This window comes from Gymnoscopelus microlampas (assembly GCF_963454915.1).
Source record: "Gymnoscopelus microlampas genome assembly, chromosome: 10".
Lineage (NCBI taxonomy): Eukaryota > Metazoa > Chordata > Actinopteri > Myctophiformes > Myctophidae > Gymnoscopelus > Gymnoscopelus microlampas.
In genome coordinates, this window is record NC_139947.1 from 30,309,714 (window position 1) to 30,333,343 (window position 23,630).

General features: G+C 40.9%; 1 protein-coding gene across 1 annotated transcript; it reads right to left on the reverse strand.

Moving 5' to 3' along the window:
* Positions 1 to 111: 111 nt before the first annotated feature.
* Positions 112 to 6,342, reverse strand: tprg1l (tumor protein p63 regulated 1-like). The gene is made up of 6 exons (XM_084069831.1): positions 5,995 to 6,342; positions 5,074 to 5,165; positions 4,682 to 4,732; positions 4,441 to 4,566; positions 3,686 to 3,839; positions 112 to 2,253 (listed from the first exon to the last, which is right to left on the reverse strand). The coding sequence occupies exons 1-6, from the start codon at positions 6,220 to 6,222 to the stop codon at positions 2,059 to 2,061; spliced, it is 846 nt and encodes a 281-aa protein (XP_083925957.1). The 5' UTR covers positions 6,223 to 6,342; the 3' UTR covers positions 112 to 2,058.
* Between the last annotated feature and the right edge of the window lie 17,288 nt (positions 6,343 to 23,630).

Below are 23,630 nucleotides of genomic sequence, written 5' to 3' on the forward strand. Positions count from 1 at the left end.
AAAACACTGGATTTAGTTATTTTCAACTCCTTACAATAAACACCAAGCGATGGGGAAAAACATCTCAAAACACAAGACGTTAACTAAATCAAAGAAACAAGTTGCAAAATAAAAAGTTTAATTTTTAATATTTACAAATCCAAAACAAAATTCCTTTTCAAAAAGAGCCATCATGCAAACAACGTGCAAGACACATGCACACGGTTAGACCAGAAAAAGGCATTTGGCGCACACCTATTCATTGGCATTGCTGAGAATGAAAATATGGCCAGTCACCATTGGTAGCACAATACTTTAAGAGGGGTGCATTGCAAGGTGTAATGTCCTGAATCGTGTGAACCAGACTCAAATATGGTCAGTGGATCTAAGCAATGACTGCACAAGCATAGCTTTCACATAATTTCTAAATGCATCGATTTGCTATTTAATGAAATGTTTACTGCATTTATCAACATGAAGTTCAACTAAAAGCTAATCTTAAAGTTTCCCGTCCCACTACAATACTTCAATGTAGCTTACCAGTAAATAGTATTGATTTAGTATCACAACTTTTCCTTCATCTTGTACTACTTATGCAAATGTATGCAACTAAAAAAACAAGCGTGGTCTCCTGGTCAAGAACATTTTAGCTATATTAGCTAGGGAAAATAATTGTCATAATTAATCTGTTATGTTTTTGTCTTCTATTAATGTGATTAAGCCCAAATAATCATGGTAAAATAAGTTTACTTGCAACAGGCAAGTGCTCCTACTGGGCACGAAGTTGCCAAGAATTAAGGAGAAGGTTCCAACTTATTTCGCAATGCATCTTGTAATCACGGGGCTGATTTACACAAGTTTCATTGAATCTCAAGCCATACTCCTTCAGCTTCAAGTCAACACAGTGGTGGAACTTGCACAAAGTAGGACTGCTGTTCTGGGGGTAGAGATTCCTTTTAGTGGGGTTAAATTAAATGATCATGAGACCTGACCACTGAATGCAGAATGGCCACCATTCCACTCTGTGAAACAGTACAGTCAGGCACACCCTAGTGGCTGAAAGGGATCACTGCAAGATTTGACTTAAAACAGCAAATACATTTTTTATCAGTATCACCGAAACACTTCTCATTTAATCTATTGACAGTACTTATATCGATAACTTAATTTATTCTTTTGATGCCTCCTCCCAGCAGCAATGCCACAGTCTTTCATCAACCTAAATGTAGCAGATACTGTTGGCCTGCCACATGACAGCTTATCTTCAGCAGTCACCTTCAGTGGAAAGGGGCCCAAATAAAACACTCTAAAACCCTGAAATAATGGACACTTGAACCTGCATCTCTCATTACAAAACCTAAAGTCATATTGGTGTCAACGGTAGGTCTCTCACTCAGTGGTGAACCCAGCAGCATTAGACATAAGAAGCTCAGTTTAGAGAAAGCACAGGGGAGGGGGAAGGACTGATCCATGTGCTGTACACATGACATTTTAGAAATCTTCCCTGCCAAACACACACCCACACATACAAACTTGTCTCCAACAAGATTTTCTATGAACTAAGTACAGTTCATACAGTCCATAAACTCCTGAGAGCCCAAACTAATTATGGCAGAATTGAGAACGGTCCGTTTTAGGTGAAAGGGAGTGTGGACAGTTCCTGCCAGTGTTGCACAATGTGTACCTTGGCAAAACAAGTTGAGCATGACACCAATTAAGGGATGACTGGACATTCCTATAGTGTAACATTACAGAGCGTACACTGCACTGTGGGGTGACATCCACCAAAGGCACAATGCAACACATATTGGCATTTTTTGGTGTATGATTGTGTGCCATCGAAGAGTTTAGCATACAGGTTTTTATTCCAACCATACATTACACTGTCATTGCCAATTAGATGTCACTAATTGGCTCCTCTTCAACCAAAACGAGGGGAGGTTTTACTAGTTAGTGAAATAATTTAGTTTCTAGTGTAGTGTCTGGATGGAAAGAAGATCTGCATACATGCATCCAACTACAGTACATAATTGAGCACCACTGGCAAGCTCTGTAATTACTTGATGGCATTATGTAGTTTTAGAAACCAATCTTTCCACGAGTCATGGAGTATCCCAGTTTGGCTTCATTGTTGATGAAGGACATGATGCCCAGGTAAGTCTCGATGAGGAGGGGTCTTTCCAGGATCAGGACACCATTAGCCCTCCCAGGGATGGGGTTCTCCTTGTGGCCCTTCTTCACTGCCTGTATCAGCTGGGTCCGGAAGTTGTCCAACTTGACAGAGAGAAAGTGGAAAATAGAATATTAGATCATCCAAAAATGAATGGAAAGAATACAAAAAAGAAAATCAGTCTTTGGAGTCAGTGAAATCCATCAAAAAGACACCCTTTTTGGTGAAATGCCTTCAGTAATCAGGAATATGTCCTATTGGGCAGGGAGTGATCCATGACAAAAGAAATGTGGGTGAAATGCATCAATTAAAAAAAATGAAATACTGTAGGAAATGCAAGCATCATATTTAGATTAAAGTCAAGGTCTTTCTCTCAATTATTTGCACTATGTCCGTCTGTCTGAGATCATCTTCAGAGCATACCTGAAAAATACTTCTATATACCTGTCTCTCTCCTTCTCCTGTCAGTCTCTACTTACTCTATCAATAAAGGCAAAAGGTCAAAAATATATTTTAAAAATGTATATCCTTCCGCCACCAATGTCAAAGTTCTACAAGACTTGTGACTTGTATACTCAGGTAAATTACATTGTATAGTCTTCACAGGGGAAACCCCGGCTAAGTAGAATTCTAATAATCTTGGACTGTGCACACTGCACAGTGTGAAGACATGAACCTGAACATCAAAAATGTTGAAAAACAAGACATCTTTCATCACTTCCTGGACCTACACCAGCTTTGTTTATTTGAGCTTTCAAACCTTGTGAACATAATTTCAGAACAGATCAAACACCTCTGAAGAAGACAGCACATCCCTGGAAAACAACCATCCTGGACTTAAAATCGCTCACGTATGGCCCAATGCAGCTGGCTTGATATGAAGTGCTAACTTTTTTGTTTATAGCTGTGTGAAAAAAGTTGTTTATGTACTGAAGTATTGATTACAATGTTCAAAAGACTGAAGGAATAATCTGCATTCTATTTGAAATTGAAAGGTTCCTTAAACTCCCTCCATTGTTTTCACAGTTGCTTGGGTTTTGAAAGAATGACTTTCTGAGTAAACAACCTGCAGCACCAGAAGACAGACACATGGCAAAATAAACAATGGCCTAGTTAAATCCTTGAACGTAGTACCATGCATTTCACATCTTTGAAATCTCAGGTTTATATAAAACCTTCTTCGTTTATTAATTCTGCACACAGTCCGATGCAATTGTTTTTATTGGTCTATCAGTTTTTAACGCATCCACACAAACTAGATTCGGTAAAGAAAATGAGGCACCGTCATTCTTGTAAATGTGAAGAGGAAACATAAAACAACATATTTAAGTATTCAAGTTAGATTTCAGCATGCTGAAGATGGTACTATAAATGGTGAAATTGTTTTGATGCCTCCTTTTTGCATTTAAATTAATTTATACACCATTTAAAAGTGTTAACATCCTTAAGTAAATACACATTCTGTTGTGATTATGATAAAATTACATGATTAAATTGCAATTACATTGACAAGATTATAATATTGTTGTTCCATACCTGGCAGAGAGAAGCCACCTTCTCATCAGCGCGGGCCATGGGGTGGTCTGTGAAGGTCAAATAGGGCATGTCTGTGGACCAAGGGTTCCAGCGGTTGAAAAATGAGGCACGTGGACGCTTGTCCCACTGGACACGAATCCCAAAGCCTTCCCTCCTATTAAAAAAATAATAATCAGTGTTAGAACACTGCCATTGTCAGGGACTTTTTATTAACTGTAATTATGTAGCAGTACAAAGGCTTTTTAAAGGTTTAGTGAACGAGTTGAACAACTCTTCCAAGTTTAGAAACCAGAGCCACAAGAGCCAAGCTCCTCCATGACAAATAATTGACTCTCTGTAGGATTGTGGCTTCTTTGATAATCAGCCATGAGATTACTCTCATTGTAATAATACTTGAGAAAATGTACCCATCTCCCTATGAAATCACCCTGTGTAAATATAAAATGTACATTCTCCCTAAACAATTGTGTTCACACATTTGGTGTGTGCTTGACAGAATAGCTCTATCATTAGTTTGTTGAAGACGTCATCAAATGAGACTTTTGGCTCTTTCAAAGAGAGAGAGAGAGTTTAATTTACTCAGGAATCTTAAGGTGGCCTGAAGTTTGTGAAATTCATACTAAACACCACAGTCTAAATAAAGCCTAAATTATGCTCCGTTACACAATAGTGTTGTGCACCACATATAGCAGAGCTACAACTGCGACGATGTATGAATCGGGCTAAATACGTTTGTAATTTTTTTGGCTGCTTACTTGTTCAGGGATTTAGGTGGGAACTCAAACTCTCCCAATGAGATGGTGTCTACAGCATTAAGAGAGATTCTGACGACCTGCTGGCACAACAGGTTGATGAAATCATACTTGCACACCAGCAGGGACCTGCACACATAACCGAGGCACGTCACTCGTGTCAAAGGAAAACAGACAATGAAAAGAAAGATCTCATATGCTAGAAATGTATGACATTTTGTCAGTGACATAAATCTTAACTTACCTATCAGTTATAAGCACAAGTCTTTCCTTGTCATTGTTCCAGTGATCAACTCTATGGAAACCACACACAAAAATGGATTTTAGTGGCTAAAGGAAATGCATCTGAAGCAAGAATACAAATGTACTACTTGTGTTCTCTGTAGATTGTGAAGGAAAGAAGTGTGCATGCATGATTGTGTGCATGAGAAGGAGTTTCTTTTTTTATTAGCCACAGCATAATCCAACAGCAGCCGTAGAATCATGGCTGATATCCATACATTGCATCTATTCCATACACAGCCATTGAACACTCCATGCATTTTCCCATGGACGGATGTGTTTATTTGGCAGCGATTATGTATGGAATATAAGCCATTCTAGCGAGGGCAAACCCCAATAATAAAGTATACTCACTCTGCCAATAGCCAGACACTGAGCACCTCTCCATCCTCTGAAGGCAGTGCCACTGTCCTTATGTCGGTCACAGCCTGTTCAATGGTACCTGGCTAGAATCAACATAGACAGCATCATGCAGCTCAGCTGCTTCAGTACAGGCAGCTGTGTCTGACTGTCAACCATGAACCACCAACAGAACAGATGGGCAACTAGTGTGTCGCGTTTTTAGCCTACTACTCACAGTATGTACAGTACATGCGGCTCACTGATTCATCCAACGTTGTTAGAGTAAGTAACGTTAGCATCCCTCCCACACGACTAACTGACTTTAGCTATATTTACAATACAGTGCTTATGAAACTGCTTAATGTATTGTATTAGATGTTTCAGTGAGTGCATGCACGGTTTATTGAACACACATGCAAACCATGGGCGATGGGTAGCCCTGAAACATGCGTCATGTGAACCATGGCTAGGGCGATGGGTAACTGGTTCAGAAGGAGTTCTCCTTAACGCTAATAAATGAAGTTACTCCACTGCGCCCCCTACAGATTTGGTCAATTGGATTTTTCTATTGACAAGATCTGTAGGGAGGCGCAGTGGAGTAACTCATTTTTTTGCCATCCGGTGGAATATTTTCTTATCTGGCCAAAAGGTGTATTTTAGACGTGAGGTGGGGGGCTCCGAGCGTTTCCACTGAGGAAAGTAGGCTTTCAACATCTTAAAACGTCTTTGTTTTGGTAGCGAGTAGCGATATATATATATTTTTTTTTACTAGAGACTAGAGGATGCGTTACCGGTGGTGTGCGGGCATGCCGGGGCAACGGTTGAAAAGTGACATAGTGTAAAGGAGAACTCCTTCTAACGCTATGGACCAGAGCTATGCGATGGGGGTTCTATTGGCCAGCTTTATGACTATGCAATCCGGACTAAACTTACCCGGAACACGAAATAATCTTTGACTTTGGCTTGCATGGTAGGGTTATGTACGTGGAAAGGCGTCAGCGTTTGTAACGGGGAGCAGCAGGAGGCGACAGAGGCACCGTATCCCAGGCCTCCTCCGGCCCCCGGCGGCGTGAAGGCTACCTCCACCCCATCCTCCGCAGGGTGGAGGACCGCGACCCCCCCAGGACTCTCCGGCTCCACTGAGTCGTTCAGTTGAAGCATAGTGCTTTGCGAGGATTCTGTCAAAAAAAAAATCTGCACCAATTATCAGTGTGATGTTTATCCTTTGGAGAACACAGATTCACCCATTGCGCACAAACAATGTTTTGATTGTGCAGAAGAGAAGACTACAAGGAAGTGGCAACGTTGCCAGATCTTGCGAGAGAAATAAGCAACCAGCTCCATGAAAACAAGCCCAAACTAAGCCACTAGGCCACATGCCCACATCATCAGCAATAATATAATAATAATAATTTAGAAATAATAATAGAAACCTATATGCAGTGGCTATTTGAAAATAGCTGATCTACAAGCTGATCTACAAGCTCACAACCTGTTTAAAAAAACATTTTAACAACAAAACTCTTGTGTGGCATAAAATATTTTCAGATGGGGCTCCGCAGACAAATATATATAAATCTGGGGGTCCTTGACATGAAAATGTTTGAGAACCACTGGTTTAAACAACGTTTAGGAAATAAGGCCGAAGCCCCAAAAAAAAACTCAACCACCAATATTTACAAGCAACTTTACAGAAAAAGAAAGTCGCTTATAATAAGTGGACATGGCAACGCTGCCCTTGCCTCACTTCCCCTATTACTGCCTTTTAAAGGGACATCAGTACAGTACTAGACAGTGCTGTCTGTGCTCAAGGGAGCAGGAGCCAGGAGGACCCAGATGAAGTTATAGTTGACATAACATGCATATAGCTCAGTAATGTGAACCATGTATGAAATGAACTTTAGGTGCATTATTTATGAAAGGGATGGTGGCTGACTATTTTATAATTTACCATAGGCCAACAATTGGAACAAGAATCATAACCACCTTATCTATGACATTCGTAGCAAATACAAGCACATGGTCCGAAAGAAAACATAACAAGTATCAAATCAAATATCATCATTTCTAGGTCTGGTTACTCCAATATCTGAAATGTATAATGTTTCCCTTTTGGGCAATTCTAGTAGCCTATCAGATCTTTAGGGGGGCTCAGCCCCTTCACTGGATAAAAATAGATACATTCTATTTTTTCTACAATATTTACTACAATAATACTTTTAATGAGTGAGCTTTATAAGCATTATAATTAAGGGCCAGGCGTCACGTGCGGGTTATCCAATCAGATTATCAGATTATAGCTGGCTGTTTGTGGCGGGCATTTTCAAACGACGTGAGTGACACTCGAGCGGTCAGTGACGCAGTGAGCGCCGAAAATATCAAACCTACAAGCCCACAGCGCGCATATCCGCAATGTGCTCTGGGTTTGTAGATCTGCTGCTTTTGACTTGCGACACCTTCGTCCGACGAAGTGTAGCTACACCTGGTTTCAGTCTGTTTTTTTGACGCAGTCGCAGAGATGGGACGCGGTTCTTACAAAAACAAAGGAAGGAACAGAGAAGAAGAGGTGAATTTTATTGAAAAAATATTCCTTTTCATTCCAACATTTTCTTCAAAAAACACTGGATGGATGGAGATAACCCCCCCCCCCCGTAGAATGTATAGAATATTATATAGGCTATCTTGTGAGTCATTCATTGGGCTTCAGACTCGTGGGCCAGCTGAACTTTGATAAGGTAGCACCCTAACCCTAAACCCCTATTATTGACGTTTCAAGGAAGAAGACGACAAAGGTAAGAAATAACTTTGGCTAAAGCCTACTTTTTATGCTGGTTTTGCTTATATTGGATTATAGACTTTTTTTTAAATGCAGCAAATATTGACATACAATAACAAGGTGAAAGGTGTTACCAATGAATGATACTAAAAGAATAGCAGCACCTCGTACACTCTGTTTAGACTGAACTCAATTAGCATCATTAGCACACACACCTGTGTAGCATACTGCTGTTTACCCCAAGCTCACTTGGCTATCAAACTTTTTAATTTCAACTACCCCGTAACTCTGACAAATTATTTTCTGAGCTCTGACTGACACATCTGTTTGAGTGCATTATAATGCTGTGGTGTGGTCTGACCGTCTGACACAGTGCAATAGTAAAATGGATTGTGGGTTTGTTTTGGCACAGGCTGGCTGTGCCTTTTGGTTATGGTGACACATTCTGTCTATATTTAATATCATATAGACATTTAGCCCCATATAGTACCTCTCCCTCCGCTATGTAGCTCCGAGATGAGGTCCTATATCGTTCTCTGCCGTTCGGCTGAAAAATGTCCGCACATTTGCCACTTTACATGTTTCTTACCCCTTTCTGCACATCCGATCCAAAAAGTGAAAGTATTCTGAAATGATCACAGATGTTTGAAATTTTAACTCACCATAAAATCTAACAAACGAGTTGAAAAAAGCACTATTCGCCTCTCTCCTCAGCCGGTTCAATAATATTATGCATTAGAAGATGCAATTCAACATTTGACCAGTAGGGGAATCAGTAATGTTATCTCTATGGGCGCAACTCTTGCGCAATGTCTTAAAAACATGTAACCGGCGGAGGAGAGAGGCGAATAAAGTGCTTTTTTCAACTCGTTTGTTAGATTTTATGGTGAGTTAAAATTTCAAACATCTGTGATCATTTCAGAATACCTTTACTTTTTGGACACGATGTGCAGAAAGGGGTAAGAAACATGTAAAGTGGCAAATGTGCGGACATTTTTCAGCCGAACGGCAGAGAACGATATGGAACCTCATCTCGGAGCTATACAGCGGAGGGTGAGGTTCCGATTGGAGCTAATAGACATTATGGTCACGAATTGTCTATATTTAATATCATATACTGATATACACATTATGGTGACATGTATGTTGTCTAAGCATATAGCCACCTGGATGCACTGCAATGACACAGATGTCAGATAGCTGGTTTAGATCTAGCCCCTACGGAACCTCTCCCTCCGCTATGTAGCTCCGAGATGAGGTCCCTCTTTAGTCTCTGCCGTATGCTGTAGGCCTTGTCGCACATTTTCCACTTTACATGTTTCTTACCCCTTTCTGCACATCGTATCCAAAAAGTAAAGCATTTGCGCCACTCTCTCAGATGTTTAAAATTTTAGCTGGCAATAAAATCTATCCAACGAGTTGAAGAAAGTATTTAATTTGCCTCGGTTTTCATCCGGTTCCATGTTTTTAAGACATTGCGCAAGAGTTGCGCCCGTAGAGATAACATTACTGGTTACCCTACTGGTCCAATGTTGAATTGCATCTTCTAATGCAAAATATTTTGGAACCGGATGAAAACCGAGGCAAATTAAATACTTTCTTCAACTCGTTGGATAGATTTTATTGCCAGCTAAAATTTTAAACATCTGAGAGAGTGGCGCAAATGCTTTACTTTTTGGATACGATGTGCAGAAAGGGGTAAGAAACATGTAAAGTGGAAAATGTGCGACAAGGCCTACAGCATACGGCAGAGACTGAAGAGGGACCTCATCTCGGAGCTACATAGCGGAGGGAGAGGTTCCGTAGGGGCTAGTTTAGATCTATTGACTGCTCGATGCTTGTTGGTACATTGTTGCTTTATTTTAGTGCTTATTTTAGTGTCTGCCCCCTAAATAAATTCTGGAATATAGATGATTAGGCTGTCGAAAAGATTGTCACAAGAGAAAATACAGATGATTTGGCACAGACTGACAGATGTGGTGTGGAAGTAGCGAGACCATTATTTTTAACACCCAAACCTGGACCCTGAACTAGCCTACTACTATGCTGATCTACTAACACTTAGCAGTCACACCTGACGGCCCCTTTAGTTTCAACATTTCGAACATGAGAACATTTGCTCAAAACAAGTGTTGTTTTAATTGTGGTGGAAACCAGAACAATTTGCTAGTGAATGATGAAAACTTACATTTTAGAGTCTACATGTATTTGTTCGGACTTTGCTTGAAACTGTGATGCTATGTCCTATGGACTGGCGACACAAGCTGCCAAAGATTGTTTCCGAGATTAATAGACCTGGAATAAATTTCGCTATTGGAAAGAATAATAATTCCGACGAGGATGGGATTCGAACCCACGCGTGCAGAGCACAATGGATTAGCAGTCCATCGCCTTAACCACTCGGCCACCTCGTCTATTTCTCATGCCTTATACTTGTCCTTTAAGTTAGCACCATCTAATGTTGCTACAGTGGTACTGCAGTGTAAAGTCATGTAATGTGACTTAATTGAATACATCCATGCTTTTAACTAGATCAGGGCAAAGTGGGAATTACATACTTTTGTGGCGGTATAAGTAATTGCATACTTTTTGGGTGGTGTTTTTAGAAAGCCAATCAGAATGTTTAAAACATGGGAATTTAAACAAAATGCAATTGAATTGACATCACTTTTCCCACACACAATCTATCTACAAATCTATCCACAATTTAACAATCAATGCAATCAACAAACAATTACATGCTGTGACATTGGTGAACAAAAACTCAAAATGCAAGTGCAACTGTACCATTCAGTAGGCTAGAATAGGCATCTCTGAAATAAAACGACAACTCTCTTACAACTAACTAAGTAAGAGAGGACATACACAAAACTGTGCAGTACATCCACAGAAATATTCATAATTTGGAGTAAAAGGTACAATATTTGCCCCCGAGATCTAGTGATGTAGAAGTATTGAAACATTGACATAAATCAAGTGGATTAAAAGTACCTCAGAATTGTACCTAAGTACAGTACTTGAGTAAATGTACTTTGTTACTTTCCACCACTGCACTCAGGACCCAAATCTCTGAGATCCTGAATTAATCTGCCATTTCAAAAACTCAAACTTGCCTTAGAAAAACATAAACCTTACACATATTAAAAAGTGGCTTGAATTTGTTAGTTTTTTATTTATTATTATTTCTAATATTTTGTCAATACAGGGGCAAAAAAAAAGAAGAGGCTTTTTACCCCCTAAAGTACCCATGTCTGTGTCCCTTTTGTGCCCATACATGGAGATCTCTGTATGTGTCTGTCTACTTGTGTCCCTTGACCCTTATGCCCATATATGGAGATTTCTGTATCTGTCAGTCCTTGTCCCTTTCATGCCCATATATGGAGATCCCTGAAGTTATTAGTATATGGCCATACCCTGTATATTGGCTGTCGGATCTGTGGCTCTGGACAACCGGATCGATGGCAATATATATGGGCATATCGGATTTGTTTATGGTTATGTCTGAGTCATAGTGGCCGTGATCCGCCTGCCCACTCTTCCATTTTAATATAGGATAGATATAGTGAATTAGTCATGACTTTTGACCCTTAGATCTCACAAAATGGAGTATATATGCCTATTGAAAGCCTACGGCTTACATTGCTGTGTGTTTTCAATGTCTATTTAAAAAAATGACCCCTAAATGTATACACATTAGTAAAATATCGGAGCAAGTTTACCTTAAAAAAAGACCATAATTGTACTGATGGTGCAGTTTTAGTACTGTTTGTATGAAACACACATTTTTCAGTCATAACCCCAATTACTGTCGTGCCTGGTGCCTGAAAAGGTCTCATTTATAACCATGATGTTTCAAACAGTAATTATGAGCAGAGGACCACTGTGCCCCTTCCCTGATCCCCACACTCATTTGCATGTTAATTATCATTAGCAACTCAGGGAAACAAGTTATCACGGTCAAATTAACAACTTCATCAATTTTTTCCCTGCACTCAACTCACATTCCTTTGAGAATTTCAAGTGGCCTCTGGAACATTATTAAGTCAGATTATAGTCTTTTCTCTACCATTGTTAAGACTAGCTTTTGTTCAGAACCAACGTTTCAGTTGTTGGCTGGTAATAAAAAGTGATGACAGGACTGAGAGTTTGAGAGTTACAGTAACAAGCTGTACCCAGATCTAAATGAACAAACTAAAATGGAATTAACAATTCAGCAAATATGTAAATCTATGAGCCAAATGAAATGTGGGAATTGTTTAGAGAAACAAAGCTTTGTTGAGGTAGGCCTAGTTTGCAAGAGAACTGATGTTCTACAACTACAATTGATTCGTTTTTATTAGAGGTAACGTTCACATTTCTTAATTATTATTAATAATCAATTGCATATCAATGGCTGTTTTTTCTTCTAAAATCACAATGTACCCTTTCTCATTCAAATTATTCCTTTAAATGGTCTGTGACTAGCATTCATTCATGTGCAGTAGCCTTACCAGTATTTTACCAGGAGATGGAGACAGAATACTGTCTTTGAAGACCTTATGAAAACACTCCACACGAAGATGTTGAATGAGCTGCATTTTACTACATTATCAGAAAGAAAGAAAAATGCTGTATGTTCTGGAAATAAGACAGAGGACAGATTGGACCAGAGTGGTTAACAATACTCTTTATTTAACCAGGTATATACATCATTGAGATATGGAATCTCTTTTACGAGAGGGACCTGGGGCCCATGAAATTGTTAATAAAATAAATGAATAGGTAAATAAAGCCCTTTTATTAAGCATTCTCTTCAACATATTGAGAAAGAGGTTAAAATACCTTGTTTGTTTCTTTTTATAGTGTTTTATTTGAAGATTATTTGCATTGGCATGGAGTTCCCTTGGTTTGAGCTGCAGACAATAAACTACGATATGACACAAAAAATACCTATTAGTTTGAGGCTTAACCATTATTAAAGCCAGGCACAAGATTACGGGAGCCAAAACATAATCTCTGAAGTCAATTCTTGCTATATCCATTTAATATATTCACACATTACTATGTCAATAAATAAGACAAAACACAAATATACTGTGGTGTACATTTTAGGAGCAGTAATTTTCAACTGGCTACAACTATACAACATTCCTGGATCTGCATAGTATCAAGTGCTTATATAAAATTACAGTATACACATACTTAGAGAAGCGCTGCCGTGTTCATTTATCCATTTGTAATTCTGAGAGTGTACAAAATGTAACCAAATGGACCCTTACCGGGTATATTTGTTTAAATTTGTACAGTCTCAGAGTTAAATGAACAAGAGTATTTTACTGTCTGTAGCAACATTGCATGTTGTCTTCCTTTAACGTCTGCGCCTCAGACACTGGCAGGTGTGAGAATTTCAGCCCAGGAAGCTGAACCCAACCTGCAGTAATGATGAGCAAATGTCACCTTTCAACCTCTCCTGGGCTGCGATGAGGTGTTTTTGGCACACAGTCCAGTCTGTAGAATCCCTCGATGGCTCTCCCCTCGCTCTGCCGTGACCCAGACCCATCTGTTACCATGTCCAGGGTTAGAGGGCTACCGAATGTCACACATGTTGTTGGCCTCAGGGTGTGTGGGGAACCGTTCTGGGGGTGAGAGAAAGTGAGCTGGATGCTGTGATGAACTGGGCCGGTATTAGTTTAGCCCCATGTGTGCAGTTGTGCACCGTCCAAGTTCAAATGGAGTTTAACCTATATGCGGTAAATTTGACGTCTTAAAGATAATAGTTTGGTTGCTTTGGTGAAACCAGGATTTATGAACACTTGTCTTAAAAATCGGAAGTCATCCTTCACTGCAAACAAGGATGTGGTATTAAAGTATCTCAGTGGAGTGACAGCCAACATATCAGTCAAAGCGGGAAAAAGAACATCCAACTGATATTCTGTGGAAAGAAGTCAGTCTATCTATAAATTCTGTTTATATATAGCATTGGTTCTCAAAGTTGGACATCCAGGGGTCCTTGAAAGGGTTCCAGGGGGTCCCCAGCAACATTTTAAGTTTTAAGTTGAACCATTTTAGCTCTATTTTATGTCGCTTCTCAAAAATAGCCGATCTACAAGCTCACGCATCGCGTTGAGAGTTTGTAGATCTGCTATTTTCAAAAAATCTTGAAAAAATTATTACAATTTTGAATATTGCTGAAACATTTTAACACCGCAAATCTTGTATGGGGGTCCCTGGCACAGCATTTATTCAGATGGGGTTCCATGCCAAATACATATTAATTTGGGGGTCCTTGGCATGAAAATGTTTGAGAACCACCGCGTTATAGTGTAACTCTAATCTATGACAGCATAGGTCAATACTTTGTACATGGGGCAAGGGCACTGTTGGGAAATGGAGTCTAGATGTAGTGCAGAGGGCAGTAGCTGTTAAATGGCCCCAGTGCACCAGCTGTGTCAATACACATGAACAGTGTTCCTCTTTAGCACCAGTTAGGTGGTGAGGAACATGAGTCAAGTGTGCCAAGTGCCAACCACACTGAATATATGCCAGCCACACTGAATTCATGCCAACCACATTGAATTCATGCCAACCATACTGACTTCATGCCAACCATACTGACTTCATGCCAACCATACTGAGGTCATGCTACGAATCCACCTCTAGTCACATGGCCTTTCACCTTTCACGCCTGAGCCACTTCAAACAGGGGTCAGAAGAACAAAAATGACATTCTCCTGTAAAACCCTAATGTGAGTGAAGCAGAGCTGGCTACATGTGTGATGCTGTATTAGCCATGTTCAAATTATGTTCGCTCTTCTCGTCCCGACTTGGTAGACTTTTCCTAACACGATTATTGGCTGTTGAGATCCCATTGTTGTAATTTGGTAATTTACAGTCCCTATTTGAAGTTTTTATTTGGTTTTTCACATGCACATATGTAATTTCATTTTTTTTTTCTTCTGTGTTCCCATTTCATTAAATTTTTATACGATGCACTACTCAATATGTCTGATCTTTATGAGTTTCAGTCCGGACCACTTGGCTTGGTGGGGCACTCTGCTGCTTTTCCCTTTGATCTTGCAATCCATCTGTCATAGGCCAAGGATTTGCTAGCGCCGCTCGTTGCTTTTAGCAGGGCCTGTTGCTGCGAGGGAGAGCAGAGCAGAGCAGACAGGCTGGCAGGCAGGCAGGCAGGCAGACAGACAGACAGACAGTCCATCCAGCTTTAATATCAGCCCAGTGGACAACATGGACATACTGGGAAATCCTGAGTGTTAATTTAAACACTTAAACCCTGTATACTGTACTTCTTTGTACGTCAAATAGTGAAAATTGCATTCACCTATTTTCACAGAATGTTCTCCTATTAGGACATGCCCAGAATAGGGACGCTATGGTGTTCATGTGGTTAACTCTGAGAGTTATGGGTCCATGGTTACATTTTGTACACTTTCAGAGTTGTAAAAAACGTTTGCACTCACAGATTAAAAAGTCTTAAAAGCAGATACAATGGGCAAATCAACTTCAACAATAAAAGATTACCCGCACATTGCCATCCATTAATACGTTTAAACGTATTCATGTGCCGTACAAGATGGCAGTGTGTGTGTATAGTCTTTTATTGTTGATGTTGTACACTTTCAGAGTGAACGTAACACTAAGGACTTTACTGTGCAGCATTCAGCATGTTAATTTAGACTTATTATGAATGGGAGGGGAAAGAGAGGGGAGCTGTGTTATTATGGACCAATCGTCTGGCTGGGAAAAAAAGGCACCTTTATCGGCAAAGGCTCTGCCCAGCCATCAGGCCCCTTGCTGATGTCATCATCACCCTGTGTGTGTGTGTGTGTGTGTGTGTGTGTGTGTGTGTGTGTGTGTGTGTGTGTGTGTGTGTGTGTGTGTGTGTGTGTGTGTGTGTGTGTGTGTGTGTGTGTGTGTGTGTGTGTGTGTGTGTGTGTGCGTGTGTGTGTGTGAGAGAGAGAGAGAGAGTGTTCGTGTCTTTGTGCGCGCAATGTGGCAGATTCTTCCCGTGTGGGCACCAGGGGACAAAGTACTCTTTATGCAGTGTGCTGAGCTCCAAGGCAGAAACATTGTTGAGCAGTAAAACATTCTGTAACCAAAACCACATGTTCTAGAGTGGGGGACAGACAAACACAGGCCGGGTCTGCTGTTCCACAGAGCAGCATCGGGAGCTGTTGCCCTATCAGGGGCTGCTTTTGACTGCAGCGCAACACTCTTGTTCGACATTGTGCATTTTATACGTATCAAGAAACTCAAATCAAGAACAGATTGTGCCTGACAAAAATGCTGCAGGAGTTGTGTGCATGTGCATGTGTGTGTGTGTGTGTAAAGAACAAAGGAAGTTTAGTTCAACACATTTAAAGCACAATTGAACATGTCGCTAGCTGCTGAATATTTGGACAAATTAACCATGTGTTATGTTCTTAAACAGCGAGCGGTTAAAGAAAAGGATTTCTTGCCACATTCTGTCAGGATTATCAGCCTGTTTTCCCACTCTGTGGCACTTTGAAGTTATGATATTTCTCATTGCTTTGAGACTGTGGTTTGTACAACAATTGCAGAGCAAGCCAAATACAATGACTGATCTTGGTGCATTGATTAACCACACCAAGGATGTAATTACTGAGACACTCATTTACAATATCACTTACAATTTCAGCAGAAATCTTATTAAAGACTTATCACTCTTGCTTCGAAGAGAAATGTGAGCAGTGACCAATCTCATATACTTTTACTGTCTGCAAGGAGCAAGATGTCAGAATATTGACAATCTGAGATTATGTGACTTTTTATGTAGGATATGTGTAATGTAGGATCTTGCAGATCTGCATATAGATGTTGCTATACTTTGTGCCAAGCTAACTCTGTAGAAAACGTAATTGAGCTCATTTTGACTTGTCTGCATAAATCTCTGGGCTTTTACTATATTCCTTGTCTCATTAGGTCAGTAGAACAGATGATTATTACCAGAGTTGTTGTTTTTGTTTAATGATGGCTGTCGCAATTATCGGCAAACATGCCATTTGTGGAGTTTTGCTTTCCTTCATATAAAATGAATGGATGGATGGATGGATGGATGGATGGATGACAGGAGATGTCGTTCCACTGCTTTGTCCACATCTCCAGGCAGTCTGATAAAGCTCTAACAATTCCCTTCACAGAGCTCCTTCGTAAATGCACAGTATGCTAATGCAATGTTTCATTCATGTTTTCATGTAAAGGACCCCAAAATGAATATGTAATTAATAGAGGTGTAACAATATAGTGACTGCATCGAAAAAACGATTTTAATTTTCAACGATCTACTATATCGATATCCAAACTGCAAAATATCGTATTGTTTGACTTTGTATCGTATCGAATCGTTTTGCAATGCAAATAATCGTATCGAATCGTTTTGCAATGCAAATAATCGTATCGAATCGTTTTGCAATGTAAATAATCAATACTAATTACTTTAACTTAGTAATTTTAAGAAGAAAAAAGAGAAAGAGGGATTTATATCCAGTATCCAGGTATTTATTTTTCCACACAGAATATTTGGGTAAATAAATAGTTACTATATCGATTTTAGATCATTGAATCGAATCGTATCGTATCGTTCTAAATGAACCTGTATCGTTCATGTATCGTATCGACAACCAAGTAACGTGATACATATCGAATCGTTGTTAAAACGTATCGTTACACCCCTAGTAATTAATGTGTAAATCGCGGACCCCATCTGAAAATATTTGGTGCCAGGGACCCCATTCAAGATTTGTGTTGTTAAAATGTTTCAAAAATTAAAAGAATTGGAAACAGCTGATTTACAAGCTCACAATGTGTCACATGGTGACGCGCTGTGAACTTGTACATCGACTATTTTCAAATTACCGATGTAGGGCTAAAGTGGTTAAACGGATTTAGACGCTATATTAACAAACTTTGCTGTAGACCCTCTGGAACCCCCTCAAGGACCCCTAGGGGTCCCTGGACCCCACTTTGAGAACCACTGTGCTAATTAACTAGCTGCTCTGTGCTCATTCATAACCAGTGCCCTTGCCACTACTCCCCCCGCTTGATCACAGGACGCTCTATCTTCAAATGCTTTCAACTCCCACCGGCTCTCCAGGGGGTCAGCCCTAATTAAAGGGACAGTGCACCACATTAGCCATGCATGGAATGGAGCAGGTAACAGAATTTAGATCAGACTGCCCCTGAGGTGGAGGCTGAACCCGTGACCTGTCCCTGATACCCCCTGATCGTCCCCCCCGCCTCACTCCTACCCTTGCTAACGCCTGCTCATAGTCTTGCTCTTGCTTAGCAGAGCGCCCCGCCTGCCCACTTACACTTGAGTAGGGGGCTAAACATTTTCTCATTTCCTTTGCCCTCTCTCATTCTCTTTCTCACATTCTCACATGCGACATCCGACATGCATACTGTGTGTGTGTGTGTGTGTGTGTGTGTGTGTGTGTGTGTGTGTGTGTGTGTGTGTGTGTGTGTGTGTGTGTGTGTGTGTGTGTGCGTGCGTGTGTGTGTGTGTGTGTGTGTGTGTGTGTGTGTGTGTGTGCGCGCGCGTGTGTGTGCGTGTGTGCATGTGCTGCGTGCGTGTACGCGTACACGCGTGTACGTGTTATTCAGTGTTGGGTTATAGGTGCAGACTATTTGTTTTAATATTTGGCAGCCTAGAACGAGGACATACCCACAGACTGGTTGTTAGAGGGCTTCAACCACTTGGGATGCCCGCAAAGGAGGCAGAAAGGCTGGCAAAATATTGTGCTGTCTCTGCTATATATATGGCTGGTTAATTATGCCCATAGAGTACTGAGTGATATGCTTATTGTATCATTTTGAGAATGTAACCTTACTGCGCCTTTAATGTTTGTGTCTTTGTATGCTCTCCTTTATGTGGACATTAATAAATTGTAAAAAAAGTGTGTGTGTGTGTTATTCTGCTTTAGCGATTCTTTAGGTCATGTCTATATGATGTTGCCAGTTATGACGTCATTGCCAGTTAGTCGTGCGGGCCAGAAAATGATGCAAACTATTTCTATTGCACCTTCTGTTTTATTCACTGATGTGATGACTAATAAATAAGCAAAACAAATGCTTAATCTAGCAGGTATCCCTTTAGTTTGGACTAAATGGCTGCAGCATGGTCTTGTGGTTTGACACGCAGTCACGCAGTCCGCTAACCGAAAGGTCACATGCTCTATGCCCACAAAAACCATTGTGTATCAACTGAACAGCAACATGTCCTTTCAAAGTGTCCTCCAGCATCACATAACCTTTAGCTTATCAGAGTTATGTCTCTTTTGCAAACTCGTCAGTATCAGAAGCCTGTGACTTTAAAAAAAAATATATATATATTAGTTAATGACCTTGAACCTTTCCAGTGGGTATAGGATGATGTAATTAATCTGTGTTTGTTAATAACACGTGTGTCTTTAACCAATTCAGCAAAGACCAGTAACGATTTCTTTTGAAGTGCTGGGGCTGTGTGTCAGGGGCCATGTTAGTGTTATTTCAGATCCTCTGAGAGAACCATTGTTTTGGGACCTCACAGGTTCGCCCATAATCTAATCGGCCACGGATGTCTCGGCTCAGGACCCCTCTTCATGCTCTGGGGATTGGCAGATCTGTCCGGGGGTTGAAAAGTCAGTTGTCCAAATACAGCCTTGTTTAATTACAGGCTGAAGGGGGGATGCATGCAATGCACGCACGCTTATCACAGTGCACAAATCCTGCCTTCCACCACACACCAACCCACCCAAAAGTCCCTGCTCCAAGTCCTGTCTGGCTGTGCTGAGTCCAGATATTCAAATCCACCTCTGAAAGAATCTCTATCCAAATAGGAACTGGATTTGGGTCTCCTCTCTCCTCACCGCCTTATCCCAAAGCCCTTAAGCGCCCTCAACTTCTCCTGCCTTCTCCCCCCTTTCGTGTCTGCCAGTGACATACCTCCTGACGATGCTGCGTCCAACATAAACAGCAGGAGATCCTCCTATGCTGTTACACTTGCAACCACCACCACCACCACCCCCCACACACCCTCTCGTCTTCAGCCAATCCTCGCCTGCTTCGGCCTCCACCTCTGTATTCGGAATTGCCAATCCCAATCTAATTTATGGAATATTTTGTAGGTAACCGTAGACGGCGGCAGGGGGAGATAACATCTCCAGGCCCCTGTGACGGACAGGAACTCGGCAGTGTGCGCTTAATAACATAAACTGCTGAAAAAGGTTCCCGGACCGGTGCATTGGCAGAGGAGTATAGGCCAGAGAGGGAGAGCGAGAGAGACAGAGAAAGAGGGATAGAGAAAGAGAAGGAGAGAGGGGACCCAGTGTTCTGGGTGGGGTAGGGGTAATTGAGACCATGTGAGCCCTCCCCCAGTGGAGGGATTAGAGAAGAAACGGAACTCTCTCAGCCCAGATATCGCTTTCAATTAGATGCGCCCAGAGCAAGGGGACTTGGGGGTGGAGATGGGAGAGGGGGGGGGGGGGCTTTGGCAAACCCCAAAAAAAGAATTCTGGACCAGGAGAGAGAGAGGAAAGGTGAAAGAGAAGAGAGAGTTGATGTATACCCACCACTTCCATTACCCCCCCTCTCCTTCAGTGTGTCCATGTCAAAGCCCCAGGTGCCCGGGTCACGTCTGCTTGTCACAGTGCAGCTGATGGATGTCTGCTGGGTCTAAACTCACTGTGACAACGTAGGTAGTGAGTAGTGACTTGCATAGCATGCATGTAGTACACACACACACACACACACACACATGCACACATGCATGCATGCGTGTGCACACATACATATATATCTGCACACACACAAATCCTCATGGACACAAACACTCACCATGCACACACACACCCGCGCGCATGCGCGTCCACACACACACACACACACACACACACACACACACACACACACACACACACACACACACACACACACACACACACACACACACACACACACACACACACACACACACACACACACACGCATGCGTGTAGACAGTAAATCACTGTGACCTCATGTTTCATATTTTTTGATTAATTTCTCTCATTTTCAGTTGAATTATGTCCCTTTGGTGGTTCTGCACCGCATTTTGTGGCAAGCTTGCTTTGTTTAAGAAAATAAAATAACTTTCGTAAATTTGATTAGCCTTGGTCAGAACGGTGGCCAGTGAGTGGAATGAGTTGTCAGGCCAAACCCTCATAGCTCACATAAAGCCCTCAGTATGTCCTCTGGGGGGAGAAGACTAAAGCCTGATTCATACTTAGTCTTACGACGGCGGCCCGTGGCATAAATATCCGATCTACAAGCTACACAAGCCGATCTACAAACAACACAACGCGTCGCATTGTGATCTTGTGGAACTGCTATTTTTGCTGCAGGAATCTCTGAGTATAAATGAAGCATAATGGCTACTAAGTATGTTGTCAGAGTGACTTCACACGGGGCAAACCAAGTTCCAACCCATAATCAGAGATGACACACTCACATTGGCCTGGCCTTTCCATGCCACGCTTATCGCACAGGGTTTTCAATCTGAAAACCAAGAATAGTGCACATGTAGTGTAGCTTGTCTGAGGGCACTGGAACCTTTCAGTCATGTCACTTGGGCATGTGATGGGCTTGCAGCCCAGTACATAGACAGAACTCCCCATTTCTGACCACACTCTCCCTGGGGTGTTTGCGTGTGTGTGTGTGTGTGTGTGTGTGTGTGTGTGTGTGTGTGTGTGTGTGTGTGTGTGTGTGTGTGTGTGTGTGTGTGTGTGTGTGTGTGTGTGTGTGTGTGTGTGTGTGTGTGTGTGTGTGTGTGTCTGTGTGTGTGTCTGTGTGTCTGTGTGTGTGTGTGTGTGTGTGTCTGTGTGTCTGTGTGTGTGTGTACGTGCATGAGTGCATCTAACGTACAGCTGGCAGTGATCACGCTATAGACCCCAAATGTGAGACATTAATATTGACGCGTTGTCAACTGCTTGTTTAGAAACGGGTACAGAGTCCTCATCTGTCAGTAGTTTTTAAGTTCTCTATACCAACTGTGCTGCAACTAGAACATATGCCATATGTTTTGGTAATTTCATTCTGAATTAGAAAACTGAGCGGGTCAAATTAGAGCAGCCGTACATCTGAGCAATTGAAAGAAATTAGTCGTGATAACCCCTTCTTCTCTTACCTTGCATATTTGAGGCAGTTGGTACAACTTGACCCCAATGCAAAAACAAAAACATGGCCATGCTTTTTGATACACGGAAGAAAATAAATCCATCATGGCACAAAACTAAATAATGAGTTGCAAGTCTCTCACAGCAAGAGACAACACCTTTATGAGATAGACTATAGTTTGATTTGATGTTGATAATGTAACTGTTACAAACAAGCAACATACATATACTAACGTATGTTAGCATAGTAACATAATAGGTGTAAAGTTAGTGAAGCACTAGTCAAAAGGCTGTTGATGTGTGGAGCCCTCACAGATGTTGTAAACAGTCTTACAAAGACTCACTTTATTATGGCCTTGACGTGCTGATGCAGGCCTTTTGAACAAAGTGCCACACCAGCCCCTCCTGTGTTTAGGTTCTTGTTGGCGCTGGCACGCAAAAAGCCCTGATTGTTTAGAATTTGCTGTTTATTTTCACAATCTCTAAATGTTTTTCAAGAAATCCCCTTGCCGTAAAAGAGTGACAGTCAAAAATCTCTGTGTTATGCTTTCAGCATCATTTAACTCAAACCGAGGTGGGTTTATGTATGCATGCATTCTGCTTCATTCCTGTACTCTCCTGTCTACTTTAAAAGCTGACTCAAGGGAGGCATTTGTGCTCCATTTGCCAAATGTCCTAAACTCTCAAAGTGTCGTGACTAAGGCATGGCATAGTAAAATATTTGGCTATTTTATAGCCTATATTGTATTGTAATCAGAAATCTCTACTTTAAAACTTCATATTTTGTTATCTGGCATTAAATTACTATTATTATTAAATTAGATTAAAAATTCTGGTTGTTGATATCAAACTTGGTGCGAACACAAATGGAGGTGGCTCACCTGGTAAGAACTTATACCACAAATAAGGCTACTAATAGCTTTTCCCGCAGCTGCGGCTCGATTCCGATCAGAGGATCTTAGCTGCATGTCATCCCCTCTCTCTCATGTCTCACTGTCACTATCGGAAAATAAAGCAGAATTGCGGAAAACATAATCTTAAAAAGAAACATCTAACCAAAATCATTATCATATAATTATAATCCTCATTGTAAGTACTTTAATTCATACAAACCTATAGCAATTATTCATGGGTTATGGTAAAAAAAATACCGTTACATAATGGTTTAGTTAAATTTAAAGGGGACAGAATTTGAAGATAAACAACTGGCGACTTTATTCTGTTTGAGGACGTAGTCTAAAATTCCTGGTTTTATTCAATATTGATAGAACATTTGGAGGAATTAATGTCAATTGGTGTAACCGAAAAACGAATAATTTTTGCTTTTTGCAACTTGCTTAAAAAAGGTGTCAATAAAACACCCTATCAACTTCGGCATTATCTTACATTACAACTATGATTGAAATAAATGGATCACCAAAGCTCTGAATATAATAATTAATTTGGGGAAGTCAAGTCAACAAACTGAACCACCATCCAAGGAGACATTTTGTATATTGTGCAAGAAGACCATGTGACAGGAAATTGTAAATTCATCATATAAACATGAATATTTACTTTAAAAAAGTATGTTTGAAATGTTCTCAACAAAGGCATGATATTAACATGATTCTGACATGATGATCATGATACTGACATGATACCGA